This window comes from Mauremys mutica, chromosome 2 (genome assembly GCF_020497125.1).
Source record: "Mauremys mutica isolate MM-2020 ecotype Southern chromosome 2, ASM2049712v1, whole genome shotgun sequence".
Taxonomy (NCBI): domain Eukaryota; kingdom Metazoa; phylum Chordata; order Testudines; family Geoemydidae; genus Mauremys; species Mauremys mutica.
The window spans coordinates 163,443,735-163,458,640 of NC_059073.1; the positions used below are offsets into that span (position 1 = coordinate 163,443,735).

Here is a 14,906-nt window from a genome sequence, read left to right on the forward strand (position 1 = left end):
TGCCCTTGTTGCCAAGAAGGCTAATGGCATTTTGGGTTGTATAAGTAGGGGCATTTCCAGCAGATCAAGGGATGTGATCATCCCCCTCTACTCAGCACTGGTGAGGCCTCATTTGGAGTACTGTGTCCAGTTTTGGGCCCCACACTACAAGAAGGATGTGGATAAATTGGAGAGAGTCCAGTGGAGGGCAACAAAAATGATTAGGGGGCTGGAGCACATGACTTATGAGGAGAGGCTGAGGGAACTGGGATTGTTTAGTCTGCAGAAGAGAAGAATGAGGGGGGATTTGATAGCTGCTTTCAACTACCTGAAAGGGGGTTCCAAAGAGGATGGATCTAGACTGTTCTCAGTGGTAGAAGATGACAGAACAAGGAGTAATGGTCTCAAGTTGCAGAGGGGGAGGTTTAGGTTGGATATTAGGAAAAACTTTTTCACTAGTAGGGTGGTGAAGAACTGGAATGGGTTACCTAGGGAGGTAGTGGAATCTCCTTCCTTAGAGGTTTTTAAGGTCAGGCTTGACAGAGCCCTGGCTGGGATGATTTAGTTGGGTTTGGTCCTGCTTTGAGCAGGGGGTTGGACTAGATGACCTCCTGAGGTCCCTTCCAACCCTGAGATTCTATGATTCTATGATTCTATGAGGAGTCCTAGAGAGAAGACATCTGTTACCAGAGTTGTTGAAGGACATAGTGGGCGGAATGAGACTCCTTTGCAAATTACCTCTGGGTTTCACAGTGTGATTGAGGGGACACTGAGAAGAAGATTCATATGGTGTTTTCTGGGCTGATAAATTGTCTGAAGCCAGCCTTGGAGAGGGTATGGGGAAAGTCTGGTAGAGGCATCATGTAGGTGCTGGATACCATGTGACTTGGAAGTCTGAGACATAATCTGGCTGTGGTTTGTGTATTCACTGTAGGTCAGAGAAAAGAAGATGAGATGCAGGATAGTTTGAAGCCTGTTCTGAGGCAGATAAGTTTTGCCTGTTTGGAATTTTGGGATGCACTTACCAATGCCAGAGATTTCATCAGGATCAGTGCTGAATTTGTGTAGTTATTGTAAATACTAGGGTCTGAAACAGATTGATGACTGTGGTGAAGAAATGGTTTGAGGGGATTTTTCTCAAATGAACCAACTCGGTGTCCAGGTCGGAGTAGATGTGGATCCCTAGACATCTCTGATGGGCTGCCACCTAGGATAGGCATTTAGGATAGGCTGAAGGGAAGGAACGAAGGAAGCATAAGTATTTGCTGTGAGCTGGGTTTATGGCAATATGAAAGTAGGTGTCTTCAAGGTCAAGAGTGGTGAACCATTCCTGAGGTTCTAGAAAGGAATGATGGAAGCTTAAGTTATTATCCTGAATTTCATTCATCTGATAAGATTTTTTAGACTAACATGATTTAAAGGAATTTTTTAAAACCCACTTTTCTGTCAGAACAAACTGCTTAGCTGACTGGGGCAGACCCTGCAGAGTTCTGACTTGCAGTCTCAGGGGTAACAAGGAGCAAAGAGGTGGTAGGGCTGCATTCCGTTGTATGTTGTTGGGTGAGAGGCAGGGTAGATGTGTAGTCCCAATGGATGATGCTGAACAGCAACTTCCAAACTCACATACACAGTTGGGTGTACACACCGGACCTAGAGAGCCACACAGACAGTACTTGAAGAACAACCCAACATTTTGACTGATGAAATGAAAAACCAGGACACCTCATGGCTCCTGAAAGAAGTTTCTTAAACACTAGTACATCTTAGGAAAAAATGGGACTATCCCATTAAAAGCAGGAGATTGTGATGATCCTGGTGCCCGCTCAATTCCTGAGTAAGGGACTGAAGTTTCCACCTCCCTTCCAACTGGTGCCCAGGAATCAGCAAGTACCCTCCAAGAGGGAAGGGGAATAACTTGAGAAGGAGCTCTGAGGGGGACCAATTCAGCTCTTGTATTATTCCAGTCTGAACACTGTGAATTGCTAGTGACTGATGTTCCCACGGTACCTCTGATAGCATCTGTCTGATGTACTAATGCCACAATGCCCAACGCACCTATCAGGTGAGGGATTTCGTCTCTAATGATCATTCTACCCTGTCTTTTGTGAATGAGGACTTTGCTAAGCCACGAGAGAGACTGAGACTGAAGAAATTATGAGATAATCACAATAATGCATCAGTCAGAAAGATTCCACTATCCCAAACCGCCACTGAAAACCATCCAGAAATGTTCTACACAAGCACCAAATACATTCTCCAGCCAAATCACTCAAAATGCACTTGGCTTTTAATCGCATGGAGCAACAGTAAAGTACAGCACAGAGACTCCTGAAGAGGATTTGTTTGTAGCATAAATGTCCAAGATGGAAGAGACTTTGATCCACAGTTTTATTCCATTGCTTTTTCCAACAGAGGAAAATATTGACTAGCAGCTGCAGTTGACTGTGCCCTGGATTTATCATTAACAAACAGGGCACCTACTTGGCCAGTGACACTATGTGGCTGTGGGCTAGAAGCTGTTGGACAGCAGGGAAAGCCGTTGTTTTCTGTGTTACCAAATAAGACTTTCTTCTGTTGGTCACACCTGGAATCTACTTTCGATTACTGCACCCCATAAAGCTCAATAATTTATGTTCAAATTCAGCAATACTCTATTTGCTATCATTGGTACAGAACTTTTGTGCTTTAAAATACAGATTGTTTTGCTCATGTTTATTGTAAATAAAGGTTGTTCCCTTGGCACTTTCTCAAATCTGCCCTTGTGGCTTTGTATTAAGAGTTATATGAGTTAATACACTTGTTAATTTGTAACACTGGTTCTCTGATCCACTACCCCTTGATACACACGCACAATGCTCCCTAAAGGGAGTTGTGAGTCTTTTGAGAGGTGAATAAGAGAACTTAATTTACCCCAAAATTTCCTTTCTTCTAGCAGGAAAATCTGCAGATCCATGACAATGGTCATATCCACTGTATCTTGCAGCTCCTTGGAGGCAGAACCAGACCTGACAGTCTAGGCAAGCTGGGAATGGCCACACCCCTGAAGACACTGCCAGTTCAACATGCTTCCAAAGCTGCTTCGCACAACTATTATTCCTTTAACCATTAATGAACCGGTTATTGAACACAACAAGAAATTCATACCAATGTTTTTCTATTGTAAAGCAACTTTAAAATTCCGTACCAGTTACTGGCAGACAGACAAATGAGCACCAAAGAGACAAAGGTGGGATAGCACAAGTCTTTCCTCAGAACTGAAATATGTATGCTTGGTGGGATAGAGCTATGGAGTTTTCTCCCGCAGGAAAGGCAATTTTCAGGTTGTTAAGATAAAATTTCTTCTTTGCTGGGGAAGTCTGCAGCTCTATAGCAACAGGATTTCTAATAGGAGTGTGTAACCAGGGAAAGGAATTAAAAGATTAATAACTACACACAATGTAGAGGAGACAGGTTTTCTATTTTAAAATGGTTGCTAGGGGGAGCAGAATACAGAAACTTCTAAGAAGCCTACACATTTAATTTGTAAAACTTAGTCAAGGTGTGGGCAGCTGATCAGGTAACTGCCCTACATATCTCTTTGCATATCGCATATTATTCTTCGGACTAGGATACTGTCATGCCTTGGAATGAATATAAATGACCATACAAGGAGAAATGAAAGTTTCTGCCTTTGTAAATTTTGGAAATAACCATTTTAGCCATCTATTAACTGAAGCCTTAGCTATCTTTATTTTCTGCTCCCCCCTCCCAACCCACCATTCTTTGGATGATGGGGGAATGGAACAGAACAAGTACAGCTAGAGATCTTCTGAATGGCTTAGTTTGTTAAATGTAGATTTTTAGAGCTCTTCTCATGTGCAGAGTATTTCAGAGTCTGTTTTGTATGTGGGAAAAGAGTTATGGCCTGTGAAACAGAGAATATTTTAGAGATAAACACACTACATTCACTGTTAGCACAACTATTCTTTGATAAAAGGTGCAATACCTCTGTTCTATCAGTAACATCCCAGTCTCCAAAATCTTCTTGCCAAAGTGATTGCAACCAGAAAGACAGAAAATATTTTAGAGAGATAAAAATATAACAACACTTGTAACAAAGGATTAAGGAATATTTAGTACAAGATTTCAATCCCTTGGGAGAGTTCTCTGTACTAGGGTATTTCTGAGAAATCTAATGTCCTGATATGATGAAATTTTGCTGTCACTAACATGCTGGAAAAGGTCACCACTTAGAATTTTAGAGTCTGGGGATTTAGGTGCTCTGCTCATGCAGCTTCTACACCGCCTTGGACGCTCCATAACTTATCCTCCTACTCTGCACCTGTTGGGGCAGATACCTTTAGCCATGGCCCAAAGATTAGAGACAAACTCTGCTCAAAGCTGTCTGAAGTGTTGCCAACTTAGCAATTTTGTTGCTAGATTTAGTGACTTTTGGTTTCCCTAGTGAGGAAATTAGTGTCAAAGCAACCAGTGACAAATCTAGCGAGTGTCACTGAAAATTACAGTAACATTCAGAAGGAAGAAGTCGCCAATTTGCTGCTGGCTGCCCTCAACCCTGAGCCTGGGGCAGGAGGTGGTGGTGTCCTGACTGGAGACAGCAAACCTGCCGAGCTGTGGGAGGCCTGAGCAGTGGCAGCCAGAGACATTAATCTGCAGGTGTGGCCCAGAGGCAGACCTCTCTAGCCCACAGGAGGACTCTGGACCAGACCCTGAGCTATGTGGTGCCCTGCCTGCAGAAGGAGACCAAGAGTAGGGAAGAGCTGCTGGGATTGCTGTCTGCCAGTTACCCCGAGGACACTGAGAGCCCACAGACTACAGAGCCACACCAATAGACTATGGTAAGAAGTAGCCCAGGGGAACCAGACGTTAGTCAGATTGTGCAGTTGCAACACGAGTCAGAGTGTTGTGGCACGATTCCTGCTGACCCAGTGGTGGGATCCCCCACCACTCTTAGGGCCGTGGGCAGGGACCCAGTGGAGTAGGGTGGGCCCGGGTCACTCTTCCCCCCCGCTGCCAATCCCACCCCTGAGGTGGGACCCTACTCAACCTAGGCCGGAAGGCTGGCACCTGAATTGTGGCTTGCCCCAGCCAAAAGGCACTATCGTCTAGGCTGTGTTGGCTGCCTGCCTTAGCTAGGAGGCTAAGCTAAAGACTACTTAATTACTTACTGCTCTGCCCCGCTTAGAAAGCTAGAGCCCAGGCTGTAGTTACTGCCTGCCTTAGCCAGAAGACAGGCTAAAGACTGTTTATTGCTCTGCCTGCCCAGAGGGTCAGAGCCCAGACTGTGATTAGTGTCTGCCCTAGCATGTAGGGACTGTTAATTAGCTTGTGTTGCCTGACACAGCAAGTCAGAGTGGCCTCCCTCCGAGCCTGAAATGGAGGGACCACTGCACAGGCTGTGACATTCTATACCTTGTGGGAGCATCTTGCAACCCCTATATTCCTCATTTATATAGAATTGTGATCTTGCATATAAAGTATGCCATGTGAGGTATCGGGGAAAGGTTATGATCTGGTGAAAGTCACTATTCTATCTAAATATGTATATAATCATGGCATATGAATGTAAGAGGAGTCAGGATGAGCTCTACCCTGACATCTGGTGGTGAATTATGGTGAGTGTGGAAAAGAACTTAGGGGGCTGATCTTGTTTGCATAGGCACACCCACTCTGCCTAGCATGAGCCCATGGCAGCCCAAAATGGTCACTTTGACAACTGTGTGATCCCCAGTTTCTCGGTTATTGGGGCAGGAGGAATAAAGTGTTGTTACCCTGATTATGTGAATGAAGGACTATGAGACTGCTTTATGACAGAGGGTCTCAGCATCAACTAAGTAGCACTTGCTAGACAAGGGACATGGGTTCCAAAACCCAATGAATCAAGAGAAGTAGGGGATGGGTCCCCCTTTGAGGGCCTAGTCTGCTGCTGTTGATTAGCAGAGTTAATTTTGATTCTGCTAGGTGTTTAGCTAGAGGCTGCTGAGCTGAATTCACTTTGGGCCAATGGTGCACCACCACTGGGGTTCCCCTACTACAAGCTGAAACCACTAAATTACTGAAGTGAGTGCTGTGTTAACTAGTGGGGGAGCCTGAAGATATATTGTTAGGCAGCTGGCAAAGTAGAGCAGTTTGCAGGACAGTTGGAGTGAAGCAGAGCAGTTTGTAGGACAGTTGGAGTGGAGCAAAGCAGTTTGCGGGGACAGCTGGAGTGGTTCATGGGTTAGCTGGTGGAGTGGAGCAGCTTGTGGGATGGTTGGAGTGGCCCACGGAACAGCGAGTGGAGCAGAGTGGAGCAGTTTGTGGGGATGGCTGGAGCAGCTCAGGGTATGGCTGGAGGAACGGAGCAGCTGGTGGAGTAGAGCTGTTCATGGTGAAGGCTGCAGCAGAACTCCATGGAAAGGCAGGGCAGTTGACCCTGGCCCACGTAAGGTGCCCCTTAACACCCCATGTGCCCCCCCCCCCCATTCCACCTAGGCTGGGGGGGTAAAACTCTGCAGATAAACTTTTGAACTCTGGGGCAGCACTGACCAGGGACAGAGACTTTTGGGTTGTTGGACTTAGGGGTGATTTGGACTTAAGACCATGAGGGGAAAAGGACATTGCCAAACTTAATTGGAGGTGGGTCTTTTGCTCATGGTTTATGTTATGAATCCTGTTTGCAGTGTTTCCCCAACGTAATGCCACAGTGTTTCCCTCCTTTATTAAAAGGATTTTGCTACACTCAGACTCTGTGCTTGTGAGAGGGGAAGTATTGCCTCCTAGAGGTGCCCGGGGGTGGTGGTATGTAATTGTCCCAGGTCACCGGGTGGGGACTCGAGCTGGTTTTGCATTGCGTTATTGAAACGGAACCCCTGGATACTGAACCCGGCCCTTGTTGCTGCCAACTCAGAGGGGCAGAAAGGTTACATGAAGTTATGAGATTATGTTGTAGGGTCGTCAATAAAACAGGCTGTAAACTGGGGAATCAGCCAGATATTAGCTCCCCAGGGACAACAGCAAGGAAAGTAACCAGTGCTCAGGCGGGGTGTCAAACAAACCATCATCAGCCATTGCCAAGGAAGGGAGCTACAATTCAATGACTCACCTGCATAAGGCACAGCAGGGGAATTGCTCAACCTTGCCTGGAGTGCCCAACAGACATGACTGGAGTTGTGTTCTCCAAGCACATGGACTAAGGGTATAAATCAGAACACAGGAGCCCCAGGCTGGGGCTCCTTTCTCCTGCTCCCATCTATGCTGAAAGCAACAAGGACACTCAGAAGACTGAAGACTCCAACAGAAAAGACTGGTACAGGTTTAAGGGACAAACCTGTATATTATAGGGGGTGAGAAATATCGCTTAACCTAGATATTGCTCAGTCTACTAGGGTTGAGAGTTTAGACTGCGTGCTTATATTTTATTTTATTTTGTAACTACTCTGACTCTCTGCCTATCACTTATAATCACTTAAAATCTATCTTCTGTAGTCTATAATTTTTTTAGCTGTTTATCTTTACCAGTGAGTTTACCTGCTCAGGTTTACAAAGGCTGGTGTATATCCACTTTCCATTGATGAAGTGGTGAACCAATTAATAAATTTGCACTCCTTGTCTTGAGCAATGCAAGACGGTATTCCTGAGCTACAAGGCTGGGAGCTGGGGGAATTTGGCTGGTGCCTTTCTCTGTGTGATTCATGAGTGACTCTGAAAGCATTCATGCAATCTAGCTGGGTGTGGGGCTCCACACTGCGGTTGTGCTGAGTGATAACAGCACCCAGAGGGTTTTGCTGCTTGTCAATAGCAAAGCATGGTGAGACACAGCCCAGGCTGGAGAGTTAAGGGGGCATAATAATCCCGAGCTGCACCCCGGGGATCCCATCACACCAGCCTATCACACAAAGCTGCCCAGTTTTCTGTCTTTCTGGAATGCAGTGGCATTGTCATAGCCATAACCCATGGCGCTGAGTTTGTGTGTGTAACCAGGCAATCTGGAACCAGGCAGTTCTTCCCAGTAATGAGAACCTCACTCCAATTATAAGAGTCTGTCACATCTTGCCATGCTCAGGCTCTGCCGCTGCTCCTATCTATTCAGAGATTTTCCCTCAAACTCTCCTCCACTGGCACCTTTTTGTTCTTGCTCTTGTTCTTGTAAATGCTCCCATTAGCCCAGCCATTTCTGAAAACATAGGGGGAATCACAGTCCCATTTAAAGTCATTGCTGTCCCCGGGTCTGAGTGGCTAAACAGGGACTTGTTGCTCAAGACTAGGCTTTTCTAAGGGACTAACGGAGCTAGTTGCCCAGTTCCCACTGACTTCCAGTGTGGCCCAAGGGAGTTAGACTTCCAGTGGGAGTTGGTCACCTAACTCCCTCGGGCCCCTTTGAAAATCTTGGCCTTAAGCAAGAGGGTTATTATAGAGCCCTGACAGCAGCTCCAGAGTTCTGTCTAAAAGACAGGCTCAGTCCTAAATCTTATTTTCCCTCCATAGAAACTTTCCCTGAAAAGTTCCCTTTGGGCTGAAATGAGCCTCCCTTGCTCTCAACGCAAAGATACGGTTCCACAGATGGACAGGAAGGGTCTGGCTAAACATGTAAGGACTTGTTTGTAAGCTTCCAGGAGAGGAGAACAGTACAAAGGACCCTTGTATTTCAATAACACTGGAAACAATCCCCACTGCACCTCCACCCCCGCTTCCTTCTTCTCCCGAGGAAGCTGAGCTGCACATGTCCTGGTTTCTGTGGCACAGTGATCAGCATGACCCAAAGGGATTGAGACTGGGACAGCTCTTTCACCATAGGGAACAGACCCATTACTTGCCCCTAATAAGGGGAGACAGGGTGTAGGAGCATCCTGAAGCTTTTGGTTCTTTTGCTTTGCCAGTATTTGGATGCCTGGGTTGGGGTGCTCATCTGGAGGCACCTAGAATCTGATTTTCAGAGGCAGTTCCCCTTGTCTCCAGTAGGTATTGTGAATGCTCAGGACCTTTGCAACTCAGGCCTGTGGTATCTAATGTTAGGGACCAAAATTAGGGGCCAAAAATGGCCCCTAATGTCTGAGCGCTGTAATAAAAAAAAGCCTTGCAGATTAACACTCTCACCATTTTCCACTGCAACAAAACATAATGGAACCATGGAAGGAAGAGAACACAGCTACCACAGACCATGATATAAGGATCATGTTTATCCTGGACATCTCACTAAAGTAGCAGCTTCAGGAAAGAGGGCAGTACACCTCACAGTCTCAGGTGTCCATCCCTTTAGATAATAGGCAAAAGGTTCTATTTCAAGGTCATCATCCTCTTTCAAAGCAGGAGAGACAGCCCTGAGTCAAGAATGAACAGCAGCAGCCTCAGCTGTTGTAAGAAAGAGAAGAACAGGAAGTTCTGGAAGTTAACTGACGAGCTGATGTATTTCAGCATTTGCTAAACACACAATGGCAGAGGAGCTCAGGGAGGTTCAACCTAGCATGTGCTTTTAACTGGCCCACATTCCACGTGTGCTTCATGCAATCAGAACTATTTCTCTCATTGTTTAGTATAATAATAGATGACTGTTTCATATGCAACAATGTAGCTGCAGAAATATGGGAGCAGGATCTAATCTGTGCCAGGATGCAGAAAAGGCTGCAGTTACAGCTGGTGCCCAGATAAGCAGGATAATCATACAGCAATAGGCAATTTGTCACATAACAACTTGAAGATATTTTAATGTAATTACCAAAGACTTGAATTAGACTGAATGATGCGCTGCTATATTTGCCATTCCGGCTCATTCTACCGGGAACATTTGTTGTGTGTCAGCTGCAAATCCACCCTCCTGGTACTATGACCATAAACTTCTCTTTGTCGGATAAAACTCAAACCATGGAGCGCATGGGTCCTTCACCAGGTAGCTGGGTGCCATTAGAGCTGTCAGTCACCTCAGCAATATGTGGCTAGATCGCCATTAACCTGCAGGAACAATTGGGAGCTCTGGGAACCCCCAACTCTCAGGGTCCTAGAGCCTAGGCTTCAGCCCAAGCCCAAATGCCCACACCACAAATAAATAGCCCCTTAGCCCGAGCCCCTTAGTCTGAGTCAGCTGGCACAGGCCAGCCACAGGTTTTGAATTGCAGAGTAGACATACCCAGATGGCTGGAGAACTACACTAACTGTTGAAGCTGACATGCCCCGTTCCCGGCCAGAACACCAGAGGCAGCTGAGATCCAGTAAGGGGGAAGCCAGATCTACAGAGCACAACGGGGCTTCCCACCACCACTGATGGGTAGCCAAACACAAGGAGCCCAGCCCCACCAGTGGGAAGCGAGCTCGGTGGAGCCCAGAGTGATGTGACCCTTAGGAGCCAAAGCTGGTGCGGGATCCAGACCTGAGGAGCCCAGAGTTCTGAAGGGGCAGGAGGGACTCCAACCTCTTCTGAGCAGGAGTGTTGCCCAAGTAGCAGCAGAACCTGGGGGAGCCAGGCTGGAGGAGCCCAGTGAAGCTCAGCAGAGCTGCAGAGAATATCCAGGCCCCTCTATGGGGGAACCCAAGGAGCAAGAGCCCAACTATGGGGAAAGCCAGGTCAGAGAAGCACAACAGAGCACAGCCCGGCATCCAAGCCCCCTGAAGGGGGCATCAAGTCCCAGAGCTGAGAGAAGCCCAGCAGAGTCTAGGGCATGTCTAAGTCCCTCTTCAAGGGAGCCAGGTCAGATGTGGCTGGGAAACATCTAAGCCCCACTCAGGAGCCAACCCCCACCCTCCCAGAGCTGAGCCCCAACAAGTAGGAGCCATTTGGGAACTGTAGTGTGATTTGGGTGTAAAAATGAATTAGTTGGTGCAAGTCACACCCAGCAGCATGTGAGTGAGCCCCAGGATTCTGCTATCAGCAGGATACAACCAGCAGGAGAGTAGCAAATTGTTATCCTGGTGTAAATTTGGGACAGGCGAGCCCAGCCAAGGTGGAACCCTCAGAGAAGTCCAGTAAATTTGGAAGATCCCCTGAGAGTATCCAGCCCCACCCAAGGTTACCCAGGCCTCAAGGAGGAGTACCCACGCCCCAGGAGCCCAACGGATCCCAGGGGGTAACCAGCCCCACCCAGAGGTATCCAAGCCTCAGGAGCCTAGCAAGCCACACTAGCATATTCTGAACATCTGCACAATCTGCTGCGAGTTGCATCTCATTTTGGTATGTCATTTTTGCATCTCAGATGGGCGGAGCTTTATTTGTGGGCAGAACTTGGAATAGCACCATGACTTTTCTTTACCCAATTTGAGCCCATTTCCCAGAAGGAAGGGAGGTTGCTAGCAGGCAGAGCACGAGAGCACTCATTCTTCTCCCCATGGGCCAGGGCAGGGAAGGGGAAAATACAAACAGTACAAAAACATCATCACCAAAGGAAAGGGAGAGAAATGGACATATCCTCTACCTGTCACCCTCTCTCCGGGACATCTCCTCTTGCATTCACGTGTCACATGTGCAGAGCCACCTGGGCATTCTCAAACAGCCTGTCCAGCAAAGATCTGTCAAAAACCGGCAGACCCCAGCAGGCCTTGCCCACTGAAGAGACTCTAGAGCTGGGAGCTCCGCACTGCTCCAGAAACACAATAAAACAACAACAAACTATAACTTGGTGACAGTCAGGAACCAAGACAGTGGGAACAAAATGACCCTTTTGTACACATGTGACCCTTAAATTTACCAACAAGCGCAAGCCTGAGGCTCAGTGTTCAAACTCCCCTCAGCACAGAGTGCCCAGGTTCAGAGCAGCTAAATCAAGGCACAGTGTGCTTTCTGACTCTGACTAGCAGCACAAATCTTTAATTTCTGTGGTTTTTGTTTTGTCCAGTAATTGCTTAGCTGATTATCACAGAACCTGATTGTTGCATTGAACTATTGCCTGTAAAGCTCTGTAATTCCTGTGCTAGTTCAGCCATACTCTGTTTGCTACATACTTTTTGTGGTTTAAAATATAGATTGTCTACTCAGGTTTGTGGTAAATATAGTTCCCCTGGCTGGCATTCAGTCTCAGAGCTGCATTTGGGGCTTTGTATCAAATGCTGTTTCAGTTAACACTGCAATGGGATACAGGAAATTCATCCATGTAATGCCCACTACCATTAAAGAGTGGGAGGGGGAGTCTTTGGAGAGGAGAAGACATCCTGAGGAGTAGGAGCGGTCAGCTGCATTCATTCTTGATGACACTCTTGGGTATATGTGATATGGTAGCATGCAGCGCACCTGATGTGTCCAGAAATCTGATTCCTTCTCCTTGGTTAAGAACCTGCTTGGAGCAGCACTGACTCCTTCTGGCTTATGACCAGAAACAGCCTCAGTTACAGCAATTATTGGGACACAGACTCGTTCTGGGAACTGCGACTTCTGGTCCCCTGGCTCCCTGTGGCCCTGATCGATGGCCTCGTCTGGCGGGCACTTCCTGGAGTTTGACTCAGCTGATGGGCCGTGTTTCTCCCAAATGCCACTGCTGAGAGCTCAGCACACTGTCTCTTCCCTTCAGTGATGTGTTGCAGGGACCTGACCTCAGAACAATCCAAATCTAGTTAAAATCATAAATCAGGAGAGAAAATGGGCTGACGGTTAAAAGTTGCTGTGTCTCCACAACATCTCCAGCTTGGTACTCAGCAACAGCTACAGCGCTGGTCCTGTGTGCCATTGCAAAGAAGAGAAAATGCCTTGTGTGCAGATACATTCTGCTCTGCCCCTGTCTCAGGCCAATCTGCCAGCATATCCTCACCCACCCACTGCAGGGCTCTGTCCCTCTAACTCCTTTCCAGCTATGTCTCAGTTTTCCTCCCTAAGCCCTGACTGCACTAGCATATTTGTGAGAATCTCCCCACAGGCGCTATCCCCAGTGCAGCTTACCCAGAAGGAGCAGTGGTGGAGTGCTAGTGCAAACCAGCTGCTGGCATGTTAATGCCATTTTGTTAACACCGAGTGTTAGAGAACATGGTGGTTAAATCAGCAATGGCCACTGTTCACTAGCACTCCCAGCATTGTGCTTCTAGGGAAGCTACATTGGCAGGAGATCATCCGCCGCACACTAGTTTAGACAGGCCTAAGGGGTCAGTTTGATGCTTAAATACCTTTGAGGATCTGGGCCTAACTCCCACTGAAATCAGTGGGAATTAGGTGCTTAAATCTGTAAGGATCTAAGCCTTAGAGCTTGATCCTTTTGGTCATCCAGGTGTTAACCTGGCCATCATAACCTCAGGCACCCAAAAGAAGCTGAGGAAGGATAATTTAGCTACTGGTTAGTCTCACAACTAGCACTGTGCAGAACTAGGATTAGGAAACAGCAGGGGTGTGTGCGTGTGTGTGTGTGTGTGCTCGCGCGTGCGCGCGCATGCACATGCACTGCTGTTATAGGCACGTATTCCCAAAACCCACAAAGGAGAGAGACTGGCAAGAAAAAGCTAGTGATGAAGATGTGTGTGAGGTTTCCAAAGGCTCTTTCAGGTGATTAGCTCTTTGGGGCAGAGAGGAATTTGCTGTTGTGTTTGGAAAGTGCCTGGCGCACTGTGGGAAGCAGTGCTGTGTCTGCGTGTGTTGTACCATTGATGTTATAGGCAAATAAAACTAAAGTGTGTGAAAGAAAAACTGGCAGTGTCATTCTGAATAGTCAAAGTGAGGCTACACTTGTCAGAGCACAGTACGTGATGCACCAGTTGTGCTTTTTTTTATTGCCTATCTGTCAGCTGGCATATTTCAGTCATTAGCATTAGGTTGCCCCAGTAATTGCTGGGAATTAGTAATACCTAGCTCTTATATAGAGAAATTCTACTACAGGTCACCATCACTGAGCTGTACAATTCCCTCTCCTCATGCTCTGAGCATCTCCTACCTGATATGGAGTCCTCAGGAAACATATGTTAATGGAGTTGATGTAGGTGCACCCAGTATTCATCAGTCCCTCCCACAGCAAAGTTTCTATGTGAGTAGTATTTTGTTCTGGTGGTAATTTCTCCCAGAACTGCAGTGAAACATATGAATGGGCCAAGGATCTCCAGACTGTGTTGTCATTGCAGCCAACACTAAGCAGTGTTCCCAGGGAGAGTGATCCAAAGGCAGGCTGATTGGATAGTGCTCTATATGGGCTAGTGGCAGTGTGTTCCTTGGCTGCTGAGGTACATCAGAGGCTTGTCACAGGGGTGGGTGGAGGTTGGTAGCAGTTTGGGCATCTCTGGGCATGTTGGGAGCTGGGAGAGAGCTAAGCCCTGGACAGGGGCAGTAGCTGGAACTTGGGGAGGTGAGTTTGGCACATCTCCAGGGAGCTGAAAGACTTTTCATCAGCTCAGGAGGGATTTCATGCATCAGTTTACGCCAGCATGGGTGGGTGGGGCTCTGAGGTAGGGACCTGTTTGCAGACTCCACCATACTGCTCCCTCCCAACAGGGTAGTGCTTTGGAGGATTACTTTCTGGACTCTGTGCTTCACAGCACAGCTCAAGGTCTTGTTTTCTCCTCTCACTGGCCAGGGAGGGCAGAGCTGGGACCAGATTTGCTCTCCCAGGAGTTTATAAAACCCCCTTTCACAGGGTGAGAAATGTTCCTAGAAATATCCCTTAGCTTCCTACCAGGGCTGGCTTTAGGAAGTGCGGGGCCCAATTCGAACAGTTTCGATGGGGCCCCAGCAGGGATAACTTAAAAAAAACCAAAACAATCCACACATGTAAAAAAACACGTGGGGCTTGTACTCACCAGGCAGTGCTCCGAGTCTTTGGTGGCACTTCGGTGGCAGGTCCTTCACTCACTCCAGGTCTTCGGCAGCACTGAAGGACCTGCTGCCAAAGACCCAGAGAAAGCAAAGGACCCGCCGCCAAAGTGCTGCTGAAGACCCGGAGCGCCGCCAGGTGAGTAAAAATTTAAAAAGCGCCTCTAGCCAGGGAAGGGATTCTCACTGGGTGCAGGGCCCGATTTGGAGGAATTGGTGGAACAGGCCTAAAGCCGGCCTTGCT

At 47.4% G+C, this 14,906-nt stretch overlaps 1 protein-coding gene across 1 annotated transcript in view; it reads left to right on the forward strand.

The window, feature by feature from the left end:
• The first annotated feature begins 2,962 nt into the window (after positions 1-2,962).
• The window catches only part of LOC123362753 (serine/threonine-protein kinase SBK2-like), a 37,939-nt gene continuing 25,995 nt past the window's right edge, over positions 2,963-14,906 (forward strand). The window contains exon 1 of the mRNA XM_045003212.1: positions 2,963-4,817. Coding sequence (XP_044859147.1) covers positions 4,815-4,817 — 3 coding nt within the window. The 5' untranslated portion in view covers positions 2,963-4,814. The remainder of the gene's footprint in view (positions 4,818-14,906) is intronic.